The 20,422-nt window shown below is 43.3% G+C and overlaps 1 protein-coding gene across 2 annotated transcripts; it reads right to left on the minus strand.

The window, feature by feature from the left end:
• Window positions 1-709: 709 nt before the first annotated feature.
• Window positions 710-19,957, minus strand: fam120c (family with sequence similarity 120C). Of its 2 annotated transcripts, none has more exons than XM_034877587.1 (17): window positions 18,375-19,957; window positions 15,778-16,024; window positions 15,528-15,610; window positions 14,307-14,435; window positions 12,040-12,142; window positions 11,841-11,905; window positions 11,224-11,483; window positions 10,177-10,339; window positions 9,980-10,063; window positions 9,491-9,662; window positions 8,729-8,978; window positions 7,078-7,192; window positions 6,176-6,385; window positions 5,405-5,633; window positions 4,224-4,359; window positions 3,972-4,035; window positions 710-3,815 (listed from the first exon to the last, which is right to left on the minus strand). In XM_034877587.1, the coding sequence occupies exons 1-17, from the start codon at window positions 18,888-18,890 to the stop codon at window positions 3,558-3,560; spliced, it is 3,084 nt and encodes a 1,027-aa protein (XP_034733478.1). In that variant the 5' UTR covers window positions 18,891-19,957; the 3' UTR covers window positions 710-3,557. The 2 variants fall into 2 exon arrangements, with proteins under 2 accessions (XP_034733478.1, XP_034733477.1); XM_034877586.1 differs by having other exon boundaries at window positions 11,224-11,498.
• Window positions 19,958-20,422: the final 465 nt, after the last annotated feature.

Consider the following 20,422-nt stretch of genomic DNA (forward strand, 5'->3'; position numbering starts at 1 on the left):
TAAAGGAGAATTCCGGTGGATTCCAACCCGTAGCTCTGTTGTCTGTAACTGTGGAGGTCTGTCCGTTAAGAGAAAAACTAACCAATCGGTGCTGCCTACACCGTGTCATCCCTCCGCTAGAGTTAGCACCCAACAGGTGAAACAGGTCAAGTTTTAAAAACGTGTTTTTAGCTTCTAAACATGTTCAAAATGTCAAAAATGACGGTCCCGAAGCACTCCTTGCAGTATCAACACAGGAACTAAACAGACGAATTAGCACAACTTTCATGCATTTCTGTCACATCTCCAGCAGTCAGATTCACTGTGTTACCTGGGAAGGAATCAATGCACATGGGTAGGCACTTGTAATGACATTTTGAACATGTTATGAGGCTAAAAACACGTTTATCACTTGCCCTGTTTCACCCCATTGGGTGCTAACTCTAGCAGAGGGAAAGAACGGTGCAGGCAGCACCCATTGGTTTAGTTTTTTTCTCTGACAGACCTCCACATTTACAAACAGAGCTACATGTTAAAATCCACGGAAATTCTCCCGTAAGTGGGGCAAAGAGAAGTGAATGAACATTTTGGAGGGAGGGGGCAAGAAAAAGTGTCATAGCAAGGGGGGAGGGGGGTTAGGATAACAAGCATAAAAATCACTGATCAAATATCTATCAAACTAAAACAGACAAGGACGAGAGAGGGACACTACATCATGTATTGTGTTGACTTTTTTTTTTCCATACTAGCTACTGTGTAACTCAGGGTTTAACATCTATGTATCTGTGTGTGTCATGTGCTAATGTGTTGCGTGCGTGTGTATAGATGGTTGTTTCTGTGCCGTCCATGCAAACTTGAAAGTGTTTGAGTTTTTCGAGTCAGTAGAATGTGTTACCAAAATGATCTCTGATGAACTGACGACCACTCCACTGGGAACTGAAACTGCACAAAATCACTTCAGCACAAAAGCAGAGAGAATGCTGCTGGTAACAAATGCAACTGATTACCGGTTTGTCGTGTGTGTGTGTGTGTGTGTATATGTGTGTGTGTGTGTGTAACGGTTTGTCTGGCGAGCGAATCAAGAGAGGGCATCGTATACCAGAACACACTCTGGCTCGCCGCAGAAAAGCAATCTTCTAACAATGTACTGTTGCGATACACGTATGTACTAATGTCAAAAGCAGTTAAGTATATGACTCCTAGTAATTCTAGACTTAGTATTTCGGCCAGTGGAGCTATATTCTCTAGCCTAGTCTTGGTGTCCGTTTATTACAGTCCTGTGTTAAGCCCGACGCAGTTACCTACTCTTAACCTATGAACACCTACAGCACTCGTATACTTAATCCCTACCGATAACGGCTAACAAGTCCGAACCTCTGAATTCATTTGGTGTTGGTGTAAGAGACGGCGGCGTGGCCCAGCCCTTTGACGATGAGTGTAGGCCTACACTCACGGCTGAGTCAACTGTCATGGTTGAGTTTGGAACTGAGGGGATATCCGACGCGACTACATTAACACTTACATATATATACTATAGTCAGGGTTTTTTCCTTCAAAACGGCATCTCATAAGAGCTTTTTCTATGTCGATTTTGTGGCACACGATAGAGCATCAATCAACATAGTAAGAAAATAAGGTGCTTCTTGTTGACTTGCCTTTTTAACATAGTGAGCTCATTTGAACCTCTCTTACTGAGTTTATAGAGATTACGATGTTCATGGCCAGCATCTCTGAGGCAGTATGTCGGTCTACTGCCTTTACCTTTGCAGTTGTGCTACCAGCTATTGGTAAGCTGTATTTCCGTAGTCAGATGAAACCTACATTGGGGGACACATCTCATTCTCTACAAACATAAGTGCTCTAATAAAACAACGCAGTTTCTTTGAAGTCTCAGATTGTGGGCGGCACACTTCGGCACGCCATGAGGTCTCCCTCTCTCCTGTCATGTTACGTGCGATCCAACCCACGAAGCCTCTGCCGAGTTCGGGCCGAGGGGCTTTAAGGCAGGAAAGTGCTTCCTGCCGGTCTAAAGTGACACACCAGAGCTCTGCGGGGGGCAACAGCTCATGGTGGTGGGCTATCAAAATGACAACCGTTACGCAATCACCACCAGATGGGGAGGGGGGGAGGGGGTATCTTTGAGGCTTTGTTTTGCCACACCCCTTTCTATATCACTGGCTGCCTCATTAGGCTAGTTTCTTTTACATACACTTTGAAAAATAACTTTAGAAATCTGAAAAGATTCCCAGGGATCCTTGACGTGGGAAACCAGGAGTCCTTTCAGCGTCATTGCAAAGTTCATGACTGAATGTGTGAGACCAGTCTGAAGGGAACTCTGTCTGGCAGCAGTTACCCAAATCCACACAATTCATTTGCTTCTTTTGCTGGGCAGCATATATTGTTGTATTTTTGGCCTTAACTCCAGAAGATGCCCCAGAGTTTTTCAATTCTTTATCACCTGGTAGAAGACTGTCCAGTGTGGTTCAACATTTTTAAAACAAAGTGCTTCTTTGTCTGAAACCACTCTGTTCACATTCTGACGTCTTTCAAATAGATCTCTACCTATAAATGTACTTCTACATGTCATAACGATTTACTTAGGCGCAGGGGACACCCCTCTTAAACTGTCAATTCACCTGTGTAGGGGCTTGCTCTAATTCATTATATTTAAATACAACATTAAGTGCTTTTGTTGGGGTAATACAATCAAAGCTTTAGGAGAAAGGGGCAAGGAGGGTGGGAATATAATTCAATAATTGCATTTCTTTTGAAGGAGCAGGGTAATATCTTGCATACTTCAGGGCTTAAGGTGCATAAATTCATGGGGTCTCTTAGCACAGCTAAGCACTAGGCTTTGCTACATGGGTCAAAGTAAGATAGCACGCTAATACCATGGTGGTGCAGAAGTGCTCCTGTGATAAATTACCAATCAATTTGTTGCTAGTACGTATACTAACATTGTGTTTTTAGCAGTACTACAAAGGAAGGGGGAGGTCACTGCACAAAAGAATGGTAAATCACTTTGTTAAAATCTTACTCACACATCCAGAGTCACACTCTGAACATCTCTCTGAATTCATGCAAGACAAACCTCACACGAGACGGCTATGGCAACTAACACGTAACGACCGACCATGGCGGCCAGGCCAAGATGACGTAACCATGGAAAACCACATCCAATCTGTCACCAAAACCGCACGCTGTACAGCTGTGTGAAGAGATTCCAAGAAAAACTAAATAAAGTTTAAAATAAGTTATTGTTTAGGTGGTCGTAATGGGGGTGGGGCTTCAAGCTTATTTTACTCGGAGTGCGGGAGAGAGGCATTTAGGAATTTTGAGGGGTGGGGCGCTTACAGACTCATGGAGAAAAACTCTCTTCATAAAACAATGTAAAACCGCATGAGAAAACTCAAAAGGAAGTAACAGCTAACTGCTTTAGCCTACCACGTGGAGCAGCAGGGAGGTCCTCCTGCTCCAGGTGATAATGTGCACAGCTAGCAGGCAGGGCTACAAAAACAGGGAAAGGCAGTCAAACACAGAGAACTCTCTCAGAGCAGTGCATCCTGGGAAGGGTGCCATCACTCCTCCTTCTGTAGTGCTCCGTCTGACGGGCAGTCGTCAAGGCAACAGGGGGCCTCCACTTCCACCCCCTCTGATTGGTTGTCTCTGCTGGCTAAGGCACACGGGATTGGCTGGGCCAGGGGGGCCAGCTCCAAGGGCTGGCCAATGGCTGAGGCTGCTGGGCTGCCGTTCAGCTGCTGAGTCGCAACCTCTGGCGTGGAGGCCGCCTCCTCTGAGGGCTTTGGGGGACTGCTGGATGGTGGGGGTGGCGACGTCTGGAGGAGGACAGTCGGACAGAACTTTAACAGAACAGCAGGGGCCATGATGTCAAGAAGGAACGTGACGAAGAGGGAATTTATAGCTGTGACTACTACATGTGGGAAAACGTACGAGATTCAAGAGCTTTGTCTGAAAGTCTGCCCGCGTCATACCTGTGTTCTGTTGGTAGGTGTCTTTTTCACCGCCCTTACTTTAGCTGGAATCTCTTTACCCCTTCTGTGATGGAGAAACAGAGAGACGCTTGGATCAAATGTGGAACACAACGACTATCAGTAGTCTGCTTTAGGGCTCGATCCCACCAGCTTTTTCAGATTCTTCACAGAATAGTTGGAGAAGTAAAGCCCTAGAATGCCTTCATTCTCAGTTGTTAGCTGTATTGATAAAAAGGTCTTCATTCTACTTACCCTCTCCCTGCTCCCACTGACACCACCTGCATGTTGAACCCCCCTCTCCCACGGACTGGTTTGTTGCCAGCCCACTGGCCAACGACCATGCCAGCTATCTCCAGTTTCCCTCCCTGAGGGGGGATGGACTGAAGGCCTGAAGAAAGAAGGGAAGGAGTGACTACTGAGACTTTTCCTGGTGTAACGCCTCAAATAACAAACTATAGCTGTGTTCCAATTCCATACTACATACTGTATACAGTCTACGTATGTATGTTTTTAATGCAGTTAGGACACAATAATTCTGGACATTTTACTGCTTTATATTAAAAGGTGGTTTCTGACAACACCCAATTAAATATACCCCTTTCAGTCAGTGCTCTTTTAATATCGTCCCTCTCACTCCCACCGCCTTTCGCTCACATAAATGGCCTTTCCCCTGTCCTGTGCACGAGCTGAATATTGTCGCGTGTCTCGGACCTTTGTTTGTTTCCCATTTACCGAGCGGGCCGTGAGAAGATGTTTGCTGAATTTGAAAAAGGAGTATATTAGAATCACAGACTGCACCTTTTACAGGAAAGTATGCAATGCATGTGCCACAGCATTCAGTTGTTAACAACAAAAATAACAACCTGAGGTGTGCATCAACCCTGTTTAAATTAAGTATAAGACTTCTGACTTCTGCACTGTAGGTGCGCTGGAATTTTTACATTTATGTTTTTATATACTGTATACATTTTAAAACAAATTGTGTCTCTTTTTATTGCATTTTGTTCATGGTTGGTCCTATAGCCTTGTATGCCTTATGTAAAGCACACTGAATTTCTTTGTTGTTGAAAAGTTCAATATAAATAAGGTTCCTTCCTTCCTCTGCGAAGGACTTCAAAACTGTGACTTTAAAGATGGAACTACCAATCAAACTTAACTATCTAATAGTTAGTTGTTGTTGTCTGGGGGGTTCCTGCAGCAGTTTCATCACCATCCTCTATTAGTTTGAAGTATTTCCAACTGACAATAGCTCCTCCATTTCCTTTTACACATTGCATTACCTTTTGAGGGTTCTTTATTTTCTCACTTTTCCAATGTGAACACAAAACATACTCAAAAGCTGTTAGAACTGGTGTGTAGTATGGAACTAGGACAAAAGCAATGCTGATGTCTACAATAAAAAGGTCTGTGTGGAGAAACCAAGAGGTATGTACCTGGGAAGGCTCTGGGTCTGTGTTGGGCAGGGTGGTGTGGGTGATGATGATGAGGCATGCCCATGGGGCGGGGTGGGTAGAGGGGAGGCATGGGGTAGAAAGGGGGCACCATGGCTGGGGGGAGGAAGGCAGGAGGTGGAAGAGGAGGGGGAGGGGGAGGAGGGCGGGACAGGTTGATGCCCTCGAGGATTGCCTGACGCATCTTCTCCACCTTGGACACCAGCTCCTCCTGCAGAGCAGACATAACACTATGACTGGGGAAGAAATGTCTCGAGTCGGTTCTACGGACCGGTTTCAGGGCAGATCACTTCGTCACATGTTCTTTATAGTAGATCGCGTCACGTCAGTTCCAGAAGTTGCAATCTCCAAGTTAAGCTTTTATTCATTTCATATAAATAATGTAAGCTTCTAAACTTTATAATTTTAAATCAGGACCTTCAGGATTTGGACTAGGTAGCTCCGAAAAAATAAGGTGGGCTGAATAGAAAAGGCTACAGATGTTATTACAATGTGTCAGATACATTTATTTACCTAAATGTTGAATAAATAGGTATTGGATCAGACTGCAAACCAAATATTAAAAGGACTCCGATCCGGACTAAAAGAACTTGATCAGGAGTACTCTACCTAATGACGACAATCTTTCTTAGCAGCTACTGTCTATAATACTTTTTGAACTAAATATTATTACCTTATAACTTAAAAAAACACACGTCCATTCACATCCTCGGTTTATTTCTGCCACAGGATTATTTCCATGTACATACATACCTGCCCTTCACACATGTCCAGCAGGGCGGCTCGGTCGCGAGCGGCCCGGGCCAGTTTGCTCTGAAACAGTTTGCCGTCAAAGAAGCCCCAGGGGCAGCAGTGTTCCCATGGCAACGGCTGGCCACACACATCATTGATAAACAGCGCTGTGTCGACACCAGCCATGAAGAGAGAAGCCAGCTGCACGCCGCGGGCATCCACCTTCTCCACCTAATGGACCATGAGCAAGAAGCAGTGAATGGTGCAAGAGTCGAGAATGAGGTCTTAGACCCATGAGATATTGTATGTAGCTTCTAACACCAAAATCCCTTTAATTATTCTTTAAAGAGAAAAAGACAGCAGTAAGTTTGGTATATTTAAGCAGCTGTACCACAGAGTTTGATGCATTTGGACTCGGATCAGGGCGTAAAAAACCTGACAGAGACATACATCACTTGTTATGAAAAGTAACTTCCTTAAAGTTCAAAACCAAAAGACGGATTTGATATTAATCTATCTTTTGAAATCCTGCCAAAATTCCACATAATCTATGATTAAATCTTGTTGTTGGTCCATTTCTTTTCAGTTAACAGACTAACTCTCCTTCCATGCGGGCTAAATCTTGCTTTTTGGTCCACAACAAGGTCAGAGTGACAGATTTCAAATCAGCACACACAAACTGAACAAAACAGGCACAAGCAACTTGGTTTGTTAAAACCAAACAGGTTTGGTGTATTAAAATTACAATTTATCTACAATTTCCTTCGGGATGCACAATCTCTCTCTCTCGTACATCAAAAGGTTGTGCAACTCAAAAGTGGACTGCACAACGGGACCTAATCAAGTATCAAATATCTGTCTTATGTGGATAACCCCTGATCAATGATTATTCAACGATGACGGGGTAAGGACTGGCGTCTCACCTTGAGCTCCTGTAGCTGGTCGGGTTCGTAGAGTTGGCTGGAAACAGCCTGAGCCAGAAAGGCATCTAGCTCGTGTCTCTGGAGGATCCTTCCTCCAGGCCACTGCATCATATACCTGAAGAGAAGGAAAACACAGGCGACTTTACACAGCAGATACAGAGCTACAGTGTGCTGGAGTTTACAGTTTAGTGACAACATTAGCACTTCACATGCACATGCAGTGAAGACATAACAAGGCTCTAGGAATGAGAATAGTGCCCAATGAAAAAAAACAATTGCTAGATTAATCGTTTCATAAAAAGAATCGTTTGGGACAGCCCTAATTTACACACATTCATACAAAGATGGCAGAGGCCACCAAGCAAAGAGCTCGTCAGGAGGGGAGGGACACACACTGACACACCAATGGCACAGGGAGTTCCGAAGGACACTTAAACTTGTAGACTGCCCACTGTGACATGTAGATCACAGGGGCCCGGATCAAACCACCAACCCGCCGATTAGCAGAAGACTACTTTGCTACCTTCTAGCCACAGCTGCCCCATAATAATAGCAAAATGTTGTGATGATTAGCTCATTATTAAATATGTCCACATCCCTTGTCATGTTAAGAAGAAACCAGAACGGTTCAGTAGCTCAGAGGAGCCACTGTTCTGTAGTAAAACTGCAGTATTGTTTAGTTTGTATCAAAAGAGGTTTTGACATGTCACAGTAAGAAATGTGTAAATAATACAAAAGCAGTTGAGCGGCTTCGGTTTTAGGGTCCTGGTATTGTGCATGCTGGATCACTGCAGAGAACAGCATCCAGCGTTAATGTTATTAGTAACAGCTGTGCTTTATCTACAGTACTATGACCAATGCAAAAATGTCTGCAGGATGGGAAGAACAGGAAAACGGCAGACTTGGGAGTCTTGCAGTCACATCATTTAAATACGTTAAATTAGCCATATTTGCAGTGTTTAGCTCCTTTTAAAATAAGTTGAATGACTGCATTAGTTTCAATAATGGATTTTATTTGGATGTTACTGCCAGAGATCGAGGCTGTGCGGCCATTTGCCATTGGTTTGTTGACACCTCCTGTAATTCTTTCAACCAAGTGGACAACTCAGCTACAGCTGATGTGAACACCTTTTCTGACTCGGTAGGTCAATTAGACGAGCTTAATATGCAAAGCAGTTGAAACAAAGCCCAACACAGTCTTGTGGGATGTTATGTGTCTTGAACAATGAATCAATTATAGAAGTTTAAAGCTTTAAAGCTCCACGTACAACATGGAAAACACGGTACACAGGGGCAACACAGTGCTACTGGAACCAATATGTAATTCAGTAAGTGATGTACCCGCTAAAGTTTTAAAATCAAAGAATTACTTCCAATTAAACAACATAGCTGATTGTACACACAATGTGTATTTTGCTGTGAAACACACAGAGAAAATGTTTAGCCTTAGGAGAATTAATTTAGTAGCAGTGGACATTTTATATATAAAAATGTCAGAAAATAAAGAAAAATGTTTATCACTGTATCCAATGCCTTGTTTTTATCCCAAATATTCAATTTACTGTTCTATAAACTATTGACTGTCCCTTAGGTGTTCATGCAAAGTTCAGACTTTATTTAGGAACACACGCACGCACACACACAGTCCTACCTGAGCACGCAGCACATGAGCAGCAGATGCTGAGGGACCTGTGCTGGGTTGAGGAGGGCTGGGCAGTCAGAGCGTAGGCAGGCCAGGAAGGCCCTGGTTCTCCTGGAGCGGTCCTCACTGGCACGTCCCAACCACAGCCGTCGCAGGTTAGGACAGGTCCACTCCCTGAAACACAGGGCCGGGACCAGCTCCGGAGTCAGGGCCGACTTGGCTTTACCGCTGCTCCACTCTTTGACAATCACTGGAGGAACTGTTAAAACAGAGGCATGAGAAATGTACATGGTTTGAAAAAAACTGATATGACGTTGGTACAATCGATTGTTTATAGACAACAATACAGGGGTTTCAGTGCTGGGCTGGCTGTTATATTGATGTTGATATATTGTCCTCATCATGTAGCTAACACACTCTTCTAAAGCCACTAACACTGTTCAGTGTGTCATTGAAATACAGGCCGTTGAGTCTATCAATGTTGTAAAAGTAAAGGTTTAATTCTAGTAGAGAACAGACCTTTCTAACAGCAGATATTTTCAACGCATCCTTTCCAATAAGGATGGCTCGATTACATTTAGATATATCAGTAAACAAATGAATGAGATCAGTAATTCCTTATAGGTCGGGCCAGGGCAAAAAAAAAATCTATCTAGTTAGTTATCTTTATTTTGTAGATCAGTGGAAAGCTTTATTCTCTGGCTGGATTCCAAGAAAAAAATGTAACAATAAATCTGTCCTCCATACACTCCACTCAGACCCAGGACCTACCTTCCAGGGGAGCCCTCTTGCGGAGAGCGAGCCTCTCCAGGCGGCGGTGTGTTTCAGCCAGACTAAAGAGGACGCCGTAGGCATACTGTCTGCCAGCGCGGAACAGCAGAGAGGCAGGAGGTAGCTCAGAGTTACACTCATCCTCTATACACACTGGCATCTTCATCTCTCCCTGAAGGGTGTGGTGGGTAGGGGGACAAGTAAGGACAGAGAGATTACAGGGAGGCTCTGACGAGGTTGACCAATTACTCCCTTCATTGCCATTTTTTTTAACCCTTGTTAAACTAGACAAGATGACTTAGGGGCCTTGCAGTCACAGAGTACTAGAGTTTGGGTACTGAACCCTGTATCTTTACCAACCGAATCACGTCGGTACTACAGAGTAGTGGTTAACATAAAATCAAACAGTGATACAGAATACACACTTGCTAAGACAAATGCACACACAAATGAAACATGAATGACATCTAAGTGTGGAAGAAGGTTTACCTTGGTCAATATGTGGTAAATCTGGGGGTACATCAGTCCTCTTCGGTGTCTGTGCTCGGCTACACGAAGAACCTCAGCGCTGACCTGAAACAGAGCAGAAAAACAAACAGGACCATGGTGACAAAACGCAACTTTTCAACACAACCTAAAACTCTGTTATTTGGTTTGAATTTTATTTCTCTCTCATGGACACACACCTGAGGCAGAGGGGGTGTGGTTATATCCATGTGACTCCGCGTCGCCATAGAAAGCAGTGACGGAATGTGTGACACGCTCCCGTTGCCTTGGGAACCATCTCCGGAGGCCGAGCCCACCCTTCCAGCAGGATCCTCCCACCGAGAGGGTTTGTCTGTCAAATGGCTGAGAAAGAAGGTTTATGGTATTGTTTAATCATCCTGGCCTGGCATTCACCATGGTGTATGTGTTTATATACTATTTGAGTTTCCACAGAGAGAGTTACTATTGCAGCTTAAGAAAAGTAGTAGTAACTTAACAAGGAATCCCCATTAAAAATTTGGAAAAACGCTTATTTGGAAGAACAAGCCCATTTCACACACGCACTGCGACCCTTATCTAGAAATTCCCCGGAGAAGCTATATGTAATAATGCAAATGTCGGGCTGTTGCTCAGTGGTAGAGAAGTCGCCTGCCAATCGGCTTGGGAAAGACACTGAACTCAGTGTTGCCCCTGATGCTAAGCCATCGGTGTGTGAGTGTTTATCTGATGAGCAGGTGGCACCTTGTACGGCAGCCTCGGCCACAGTGTATGAATTTGTGTGAATGGTTCCTGTACTATGTAAAAAGTGATTTGAGTAGTTGTTGAGACTAGAAGGGCACTATATAAGAACAGTCCATTTACATCAGTTGGATCAGACATCAAACAGACTTTACCCTGCCAGCTCGCGAGTACAAAGTCTGTGTAATGTCCGATGTTGGTGATGTTTCTATCATGTAGCTGGCGCCAAACTGGAAGGTGAAGAATGAACGATTTGTCGAACGAAAATGTTGACGCCACCCCACTGCCTAAACCAAACGAACAGAGTATTTCCAGTCAGTGAGAACCGGTATGACACAGACAATCTCCTGTTTATGCTAAATGTGTGAAAATGAAACAACACCTTTCAACAATGTGTTCCTCAAATTAATATATATATATATAATGCTCAAATCCTTTTTTCCCCTCAATATAATTAGAGAGCTGAAACCCTTATAGTGAAACACGGCTTCCTGGTCTCTGGGTCTTACTTTGCGTTGCTGTCGTTGGGTTCGTCTCCATCTGATGACAATGAAGGAGATGGAGAGGGAACAGACTGAGTAGCAGTGTGATGATTGGGTAATCGATTTCCCCCCTGAGTGGAATCATATGGAGCCGACCAATCAGAGAAGCCCATCTTGCTCGTCAGCGAATCGTTGCAGTCTTGGGACGGTGGCGGCGGGTTCGGGAACAGAGGGTTGGAGCCAGGTCCATACGGAGCATTTTGATAGGGTGGCTTTAACCCCGGAATCTGGGGAGGAGGGAACTGTGATTGGACAGAGAGGACGAAGGAACAGAAGAAAGGAAAATTAATTGAAAAGGAAGGAAAAGAAGGACCAGAGGGGAGGGAGGGGGCGACGTCATTAGAGGGGGGGAACTGATTCTGTCCTAATTTATTTCAGATCAAACCAAAAGCATCTAATCAAGGATGGGGGGGGGGGGATTTGGGATGTAAAGCTCCCTCCTCCTCCCTCAGCACATGCCACAAAGGGATTTCAGAGAGCAACAAACTTAATCCACTCTGCTACATGTAAATTCATGTAGAGAGCAGAGAACAAATTACACACACATCAAAGAGGACAAAGGATTACCAAGCTAAGAGATCTACCTGATTCTTTCCAGGCGGCATAGGTCCCATGTGACCAGCTGGTCCCCCAAATCCAAACCCAGGTACTGAGCAGGAAAAAAAAAAAAAGGATTTAAATGAACATTTTCTTCTAATAAATACTTATTTACTAGTAAGCCAAAAATAATAAGATCATGGTTTAGACTACTGGTTGTATTGTCTAAACTTGTTTACTACTCACAGATAAAAGAGGAGGGCCCCATGTTGGGCGAGCGAGGTTTGGAGGCGGCTGAGAAATACTCCACAGCTTTCTTGAATCGCTCCACCTTGTCCTCCATACGAGACTGGAAAGGAAGCAAACAAAGCATTATGTTGACTGCATTTAACAGTGGGATGATGACTGGGTAAATGTTGTTAAGCCCAGCTGAGGGAAATACACATCTGTTGCTGTGTTATTCCCCATTCATACCAACTCAAGGGCCTCAAGGAAACTGGTAATGGAACTGGAAATGTAGGGTCATTGTTGATTTGTTAACATGTGTTTTCCAAACTGACCTGGCATTAACACGAGTATGAAGCGACTCAGCTTTAAAGGCTCTGACACTAGAGGATGATCATTTTTTGGGACTCCCGCAGGAATCACGTAACTTAAACATTGTAATAAAAGAAAACATGCTACAGGAGGGCAACATAGTCTCATCACTTGCTTAGACAACGTAAAGATCTGACATATCTGACACACCAACCAATGCCCCAAAAATAATCTTTAAAGAAAAAGAAAAAAAGATTTGTCAGATTTTGAGAGGCTCTAGTCACGCTCATCCCATTCGTCATTTCAGGGGTTTGCATTTCACCAATCAGACTGGTCATGAGTCTGACTGCCCACCTTCTGATTTAACATGTCAAATCGGTCCAAATGAAGGCCGACGGCTCCTCTGACTGACGACGGAACGGAACAAACGGAACAGACTCGAATCACAAACACCACCGGACTGTCCGACGGACAATATTTGGGTTGGTGTCAGTCCTAATATGAAAGTGAACGCATTAAACTACAGGATTAGTACGCCTGGGTAGAAGCTTTTTTATTTATTTTTATAATCAACAAATCCTATGAAATAAATCCCTAAACTAACAATGTGTTGGTCTGGCTCTCATCCAAAACCCATGTGTTTCTATTGGCAACTTAAATTCTTTTTTGAAACCTGTGTAATACATTTTTTTAGGCTAAACAATTTCCTGGCCACTTAGTTTTTTTGCACATTTTACTGATAAAAGATTAAATGTTGTAATTGCTGGGGACTACTTTCAGTGGGGTATGAATACACATTTGGGGGTGCTCTAGTGAGTACTTCTAGCAGAATCCTTCTGCGGTGTATGCGGGACTGAGTTCAAATCCACAGTAGTGTGTGTGCTCATAATAATGAAGGAACATGTCACCCCGAGCAACAGTGGGACTCAATGTGTTTTAATAGTTTCTGGACAACAATGGAGCTCTACGGCACCGAGGAAGAAGATATCTCAGACCTTTGGTCACAGACAATACCGTTACTTACAGAGTGTCTGACAAATCGGTCTAAATACTGGCACCTGTAACTGATAATGGAATATAAGGACGTCCTGCTGTAACTCAGAGAACCATTCGTTTACTGGACTATTTAATATGGCAGTGTGCCTCAAATATTTCCAAGTGCAGACATACTTCACGTAACGGAGAAGAAAAAAAAAAGATAATACTAGAGGCAGCCTTCTCATGACAAAGGTGAGCCTCAAGTCCTTTGTCTAAACATTTATCTACCAAACATCAAGCCACTGTAAAACGTTTTGATCACAAAACTGTACAGTCCTTTGACAACATGCTGGGGCCAGAACAACCAGTTTTTACATATGTGCAACAAGGTAGATGAATTATGATAAAGTAGAATTAATATTACCGACTTTATGGAACCGACATCCCAAAACCCATAAAGGGAAGTCATAAATTTGCGAGGAAAGGAATAATAAAAACTCACTTTTAAGAAGCTGGAACCACTAATTTTTAAATTTCTGACTGTTCTTAAAAGATTCCCTTTTCAAAATTGCCTATTCATTTTCACTCACAAATGCATATAGATTTGATGTGGATTTGATAAAATGCTGCTGTACTCCAAACCTATTTGCTCAATCACAAATATAACTGGAGAACAAATTTACACATTTATAAATGTCTTTTATTTGTAATAAACACTGTCAACACTGACTCAGCTTCTTCTGATGAATTAAAACCAGACAATCCTATTCAGCACATAGATTTATATAAAGCGTGGTGCAATTCTATGGTTTAGCACGCATATGTGAGGAAGTGCAGATGCTGACTCAGGGTCTTATGACAACAGTGATGACCTATTAAACCTCCAGAAACAGTCCGGTCAGAAATGGAACATGGAAAACCTATTTCAATCAACTCAAATGAAACCCAATAAAAACTACTGTGGGATTATGAAGGACAAAGGGACAGTGTTGACCCACCTGTGACTGTTTGAAGACATCTCTGGCAATGGCGTCAAGGTTCCCCAGGTCTTTGATGGAGGAGACGTAGTCTGAGACGGCCTTGATCACCACCTCACAGGGCGGCAGCACCAACTGGTGGGCTCGCACCTGAAACAGCAACAGTACAAAGGTTGGAATCCACACACACCTGGTTGGGTGGGGAGTAACACTGTGAGAGAGCCGCATGAAGATAACTGTGGGGGTACCTATCATTTTATTTGAGAAAGTTAAAAAAAATTAAAAAATGTACTACTTGTTAGACCACAGTTAAAAAGGCTGGACCAGAAGTTCCATAGTCCAATGTACTGGTCAGCTCTAATGCCTATTTGCCTGTTGTAGACCATTACCCATTATATGTTATAGGACTGGATTATAGCTCAATATTGTAATATTCATGGAGATCAGCACTGCCAATATCATTTTGCTTTTAAGTTATTGACATGTTCTGTGAAATTGCAGAATTTACATAAGACTGGTGTCATTACTAAGCAAAACACAAGGTGTCCAGATACAAGAAAACAACAAGACAAAGTGGCGGTAAGGAATGCTTTGCCCGGTCCAAACATTTCACATATAAAGCTGCAAACGCGTGACAAGAACTAAAACTGAGGTAGAGCGCATAAAAATTGATCTAAAGCAAACATTAAATAGTCTAACAATAGAGAATAGACGTTAGATGCAACGTTTATATACTTTACAGAAGTTCCATGATTGCAGATGAAGTGTAGGTATTTATTAATAAGATGTTAATAGATGACAAAAATATCTGACAATTTTATGATGCTGTGCGATGTCTAGTCCTTTTTTCTCCTGATAACTAAAAAACATTTTCTTTCAATCATTCACTCCTTTTCATTTCTATCAATGTAATGATTTTAAGATGTCATTAATAAAAGTCAACATTTCCTGCATTTTTCCCCAATAAAAGATGACAAAGCATTATGTCCCTTATTAACTGAAAGGATTTTATTGTGAAAGACCAGCAAATTAAATGGGAGACTAGAAAACACTCTTTTCTCTGAAAATGATAATATGCTTATTAAGTCTCAAGTCAAGTTCTGGTTCAGTTTATATTTGAGGTAAATCAAGGCTCAAGTCATTATTTGACTACTTACAGTATTACATGATTGTTAGAGCCATTATTCTTGCAGTTTAAGCTGTGGTTTGCACAGGACTTTGGATTTAGAAATAATATGGCACCTTAAGAGAAGCTAGCGGGTGTTCTGGTCCCAGCAGACTCCAGTGGAAGGCAGCCAGGTCCTCATCAGGCAGAATATGATTTCCTGCGAGACAGAAACTCTTTCAAATGTTTGCTTGAACGAGGAAGACATACAAATAGGGGTGCCAAAAATACAATTTACAAGTGGGTTGTGTGTTTCAGGGAAAGAAATGATGGCTAAATGTCTGCTTGTGTGCATTTAAAGTGTATGCAAAGTGTGGCGCTCCTAACCTAGCAGAGCAGCAAAGCAGGGCAGGTGCTGTGTCTTCAGCCCGAGCTGCCTGGCAGCCTCAGACAGCAGGTACTGGTGTGTGGTCAGGTTCTTGCCGTTCCAGCTCAGTTTGAGCGCATGTGACGAGAAGTAGGCGGGCACGTTGCAGAGGGCAAACTCAGAATCCTGAGCAATGAGGCCAGCGAATCCAAAGTCCCTGTAGAGAGACAGCACTTCCTGGTGGTGGTCCTCCAAAGTCTGTACAACCTGTAGATGCAGAGGGGACAAACTCAAACCTGCTGTGTCATAAAAACAAACTCTAAACGGAGCTGGAAATGAATAACATCCTGCTATGCTGGTTTGCCATGTGTTAGATTTAGTTGTCATATCTAGAGTAAAAGCAGCAGAGTAGTTTAGAGCTTTAGAATGACTGATGTGAATCTGCAGCCAATTATAAATGTGTTTTAGTTTTTCCAAACTTAACCCAGTTCCAGCTTCTCTCTCAACTTAACACTGTTGCATTTTGGACTGTTAGTTGGACAAAACAAGTTATATCACCAAGTCACCTTAGACTGAGGGGAATTACTGACTATTTTCTGATGTTTTATAGACCAAACGACTAGGGCTGCAACGATTACTTTCATAGTCGATTAAGCTGTCAATTGTTTTTTGAATTAATTGTTTGTTCTATAAGATATCAGATAATGGTTAAACATTTCAATTGGTGTATCCCTAACCCCAAGATGGCGTCCTCAAATGTCTCCTTTTGTGCACAACTCAAAGATATTTAGTTTACTGTCATAGAGGAGTGAAAAAACTAGAAAATACATTTGACAAGTTGAAAGTTATTTTTTTCTTATCTTATCAAAATAGCTGCTGATTAAATGAATAGTTGACAAGTAATCGATTCATCTTTGCAGCTACATACTCAATGTATGAGGAGAATAGAGGTTCCAGACCGTCTGTGGTGCTGCCACTCTGTATACCAACAAAATACTAAAGCTCCTCAGGCCTCGCAAAAATACATCTAGGGGAAATTTGAGCTGTACCATTTGTTCCGAATCACCGGGGGTGGTGCAGATACCTGGACCTACGGCAACCTAATTGATTCACAGCCCACTCATGCGGATCCCAATTGGTGGGTGAGATGCCTGGTTATGCCAAAGAAGAGGAGCAGGAGGGCTTCACAAGTATGCCAAAATTGGTATGTAAATCTTGTTTAAGGACATCTGAGTTAATCAACACTAAATCATTACCCTCAGTTACTTCATCAAAAATCTATTTAATGAGCATGGAGATCAAATCTGTGTCTTTAAAATGAGTGCAGCATGTGGCAGTGATGGCAAGACTGATTTTGAAGAAACAGGCATAAGGAGTCAGACTTGTTCAAATTGATTAATATTTGTGTGCCACTCACCAATAATAAAAGTATAACTAATAATTTATGTAAACAAACCAGAATAATGTTTATGCAATGGTTACAAATGGACAGACTGCAAGCTGCACATGTAAAGTTGAGTAGGGCACCAAAGCAGCATGGAGAGGAACAGCAATGACATCAGTAACCGTGTAATTCAAGCAGAAGTGAAATACATGAAGCAGCAGAAATACTACTGTTTCACAGAATACAGGGAGGAATAAACTACACATTGAAACTGTGCGTAATGATGACACACACACACACAAGAATGTGTTGTACTGTAATTTGGGTGGGATTGTTCTATTCTTTATTCTCTCATGATACACTATGGCATTGTGGTTTGCACGCAAGCAGATGGGAAGGTAGATCAGAAACAAAAAGAGACCGCCAGGTAAAGTTGACAGGAGGGAACCATGAGAGTCAATCAACGGCCTTGACGCATTATGAGACCAATTTCCTTCTTCAAACACATGCAAGATATTCTTTGCCCCATAATAGAGTAAGGCAGGTACAGTACACCCACTTTCTTTATTTCATATAAGGGCAATTACTATTACTAACAGGTCAGATACATGAAACATATTTTCTATTTTCATGTTCTCAATCACCAACAAACTGAAATGCACAAAATAAGTTTTTACAAATGTACCATTGTACACACAATGGGGATCTATAAATACTCTATCCACTCAGCAGTAATTCAGCAAGGTATGAAAGGTTCAATGAGTTCATGTTATGCAATATATAGGCTAGTCTAGGTTATGTTGTACAAAACATGTTGGTCTAATTCATGGACTGTTTTAACCAGTAGTCGCTGCGTGATGTCCAGAATACATTTCTCCTCCCAGTAGAGCTAACACCAATGCATCCATTAGAGCAGAGCAGGCCAGCTACAGGCATCAGGGACAGAACATATGCTCTGCTGGCTAAAAACAGCCAGTGCAAGACAGCCCGCTTGACAGATTGGGTCTGTATGTATGTGTGTATGTATAATATTAAAACACTTATCCAGATTGACTCATTTCAGTGGTTAGGGTTGGTAGTTACACTTGTTACCCAACTGGAAGGAGTTAAAACGGCCCTGGATGATGTAAGCTGCTAAATGGGCGTGCAACAAGAAAGGGCAAGTGTTAAGTGAACAGCACGCCACATAAACACAATAAAAACTGCACACAACCATGATCAAACATTGCTCACCCGCACTCGGAAGCGGAACATGGCGAGGCGGACACAGTGGCTGAGGCAGGCCGGGGGCAGGAACCATGCCCGGGGAGGCGGGGTGGCCTTGCTGCCGACGTGGTTGACTATCAGCTGCGCCGTCTGTCGCTGGCCCTGAGCTCGCCGCGCCCACTCTGGCCAGCGCTCCTTCCCCAATGTGCCATTGAAAACCACGACCAGCTCCAGGCCACCCTGGTACAGACAGGCCTGTGACAGGGCAGCCAGGTAGCCCAGCATGGCGTTCCACTCGCCCCCGCACACCCAATCCGTCTGGTAGCCGCCGTAGAGGCGCTGCAGGCCGGAGTCAGCGTCGATTAGGATCCTGGCAGGCGGGGGCGGGGGAGGCATGGGCCCTGGTTGATGTGGGTGGTGGTGTGGGTGATGGTGGTGAGGGGGCTGGCGGGCCGCGGTACGAGCAAGCTTCAGGAGGTCCACTGGGACTGCGGCCCCGGGACACCGCTTCTCTAAATACTCTTGAAAACCCTGCACTCCCATGACTGTGTTGTTAAACCGGTGTGTCTGGCCGGGAGCAGGCTCTGAATACGTTCTGTACGCCGTGTTTGAAATGTGGTGTGGGGCGAGACCGTAGCTAGCTATGCACTTTAGGCAAGCTAACTGGTCTCCGATGTAGTGACTAACTGTAGTTTAGTTACCCTGCAGAACAACGAATCTTTCACCCAGACTAGTGAAATGAATCACCATACACCGCTGTACACGGGTGTCACTTATCGTTACTTCTTCCGAGATATCGAAATGCCAATTTCTCAGTTTTGGTCGTGGGTTCTCAGTTTAGTGTCCATCCCTGTGGATTTTTGGTGAGATTCCAGCAAGGCCAGTGTAGCTACCTACAACCAGAAAAAGTTCAACACATATTCTGCTCCCATAATTTGGCTTTAACATAACCAGCTTCAAAAATGTAGTTGGCATCAAATAACGGAAATGCAGCAAGGTGGTGGATATTACTGAAAATGCCAATAAAATAATTATCCTGCTGGTTTGTGCACATGAAACAGATGCAATACTGCGCATTAGTTAGCACACCACAGGCTAGATGGCCAGTTCGCGGACATGATGTTAAACCGAGCAGCTTGCAAAATCTTCTTTTTTTTTATCTGACAACTAAAATATTTGACAATTATTCTGCACTACCTCAGGCAAATTTTAGCATATTTGTATCGGTAGCTTGTTGGCTCGCATGTGTCAGAATATTATTTAGAACAAACTAACAAGCTATGTGCCTGGCAGACTGGCTAGCTGTAACGTTACTAACGTTTGCTAGCTGTGTGGCTAGCTGTTAGCTGCTGGCAGGGTCCCCGGCGTGATTTGACGCGTCAACTCCCGAAGACAAGTCCGGGGCGGACACGACGCGGAATGAGATGGATGTTTGACGAAATAAAAGAAAAGTAACTAAAATAAAATAAAAACAAAAGCCCGATGGTGCCTCCCTCGCTTTCTTCCACACTCACGGCTTCATGTTGCAGAGGGGAACATTACTTCCAAGCGACATCAGCCATCTTGCGACTTCCTCGCGGCCCAGTTGAGTGGGAGGGAAGGCGGAGGGAGTGGAGGGAGGAGGCGCTGTCGCGGAGAACGCTGGGAAAAGTAGTCTACTATATGTATCACGTCCGACTTGAACAGATGTGGTTGGAAACAGAACGAAACTACAACTACCAGAATGAGAATGTCAACGGTTTGGATGGGGGATAAAAAAACTGGAGTAGAAATTTCTCCAAGTGTCCCTGAAGTGATTCAAGTACAAACCCTGTTATCTGTCAGTTACCTGTCTGGTGCTATTAATATCTCCTCTTAAATATTAATAACTTTAATGTTCACAATATAACGCTAGCTAGTTGCTGTTATAGCAGGGCACTTTGGATGCTACTGAAGCACGTAAGAAATACGTCAGCAGTGAACATATAAGAAATTAAAAACAGTTAATTTAAAATCAATGAATTAGCTAGCCGTTCTTAGTGCATTAAAAAATGAACAAGTCATGTAACAGGTAGAATGGCGCTGACTGTCCCGTT

Source organism: Etheostoma cragini, chromosome 7 (assembly GCF_013103735.1).
Source record: "Etheostoma cragini isolate CJK2018 chromosome 7, CSU_Ecrag_1.0, whole genome shotgun sequence".
In the NCBI taxonomy this organism is placed as follows: Eukaryota; Metazoa; Chordata; class Actinopteri; order Perciformes; family Percidae; genus Etheostoma; species Etheostoma cragini.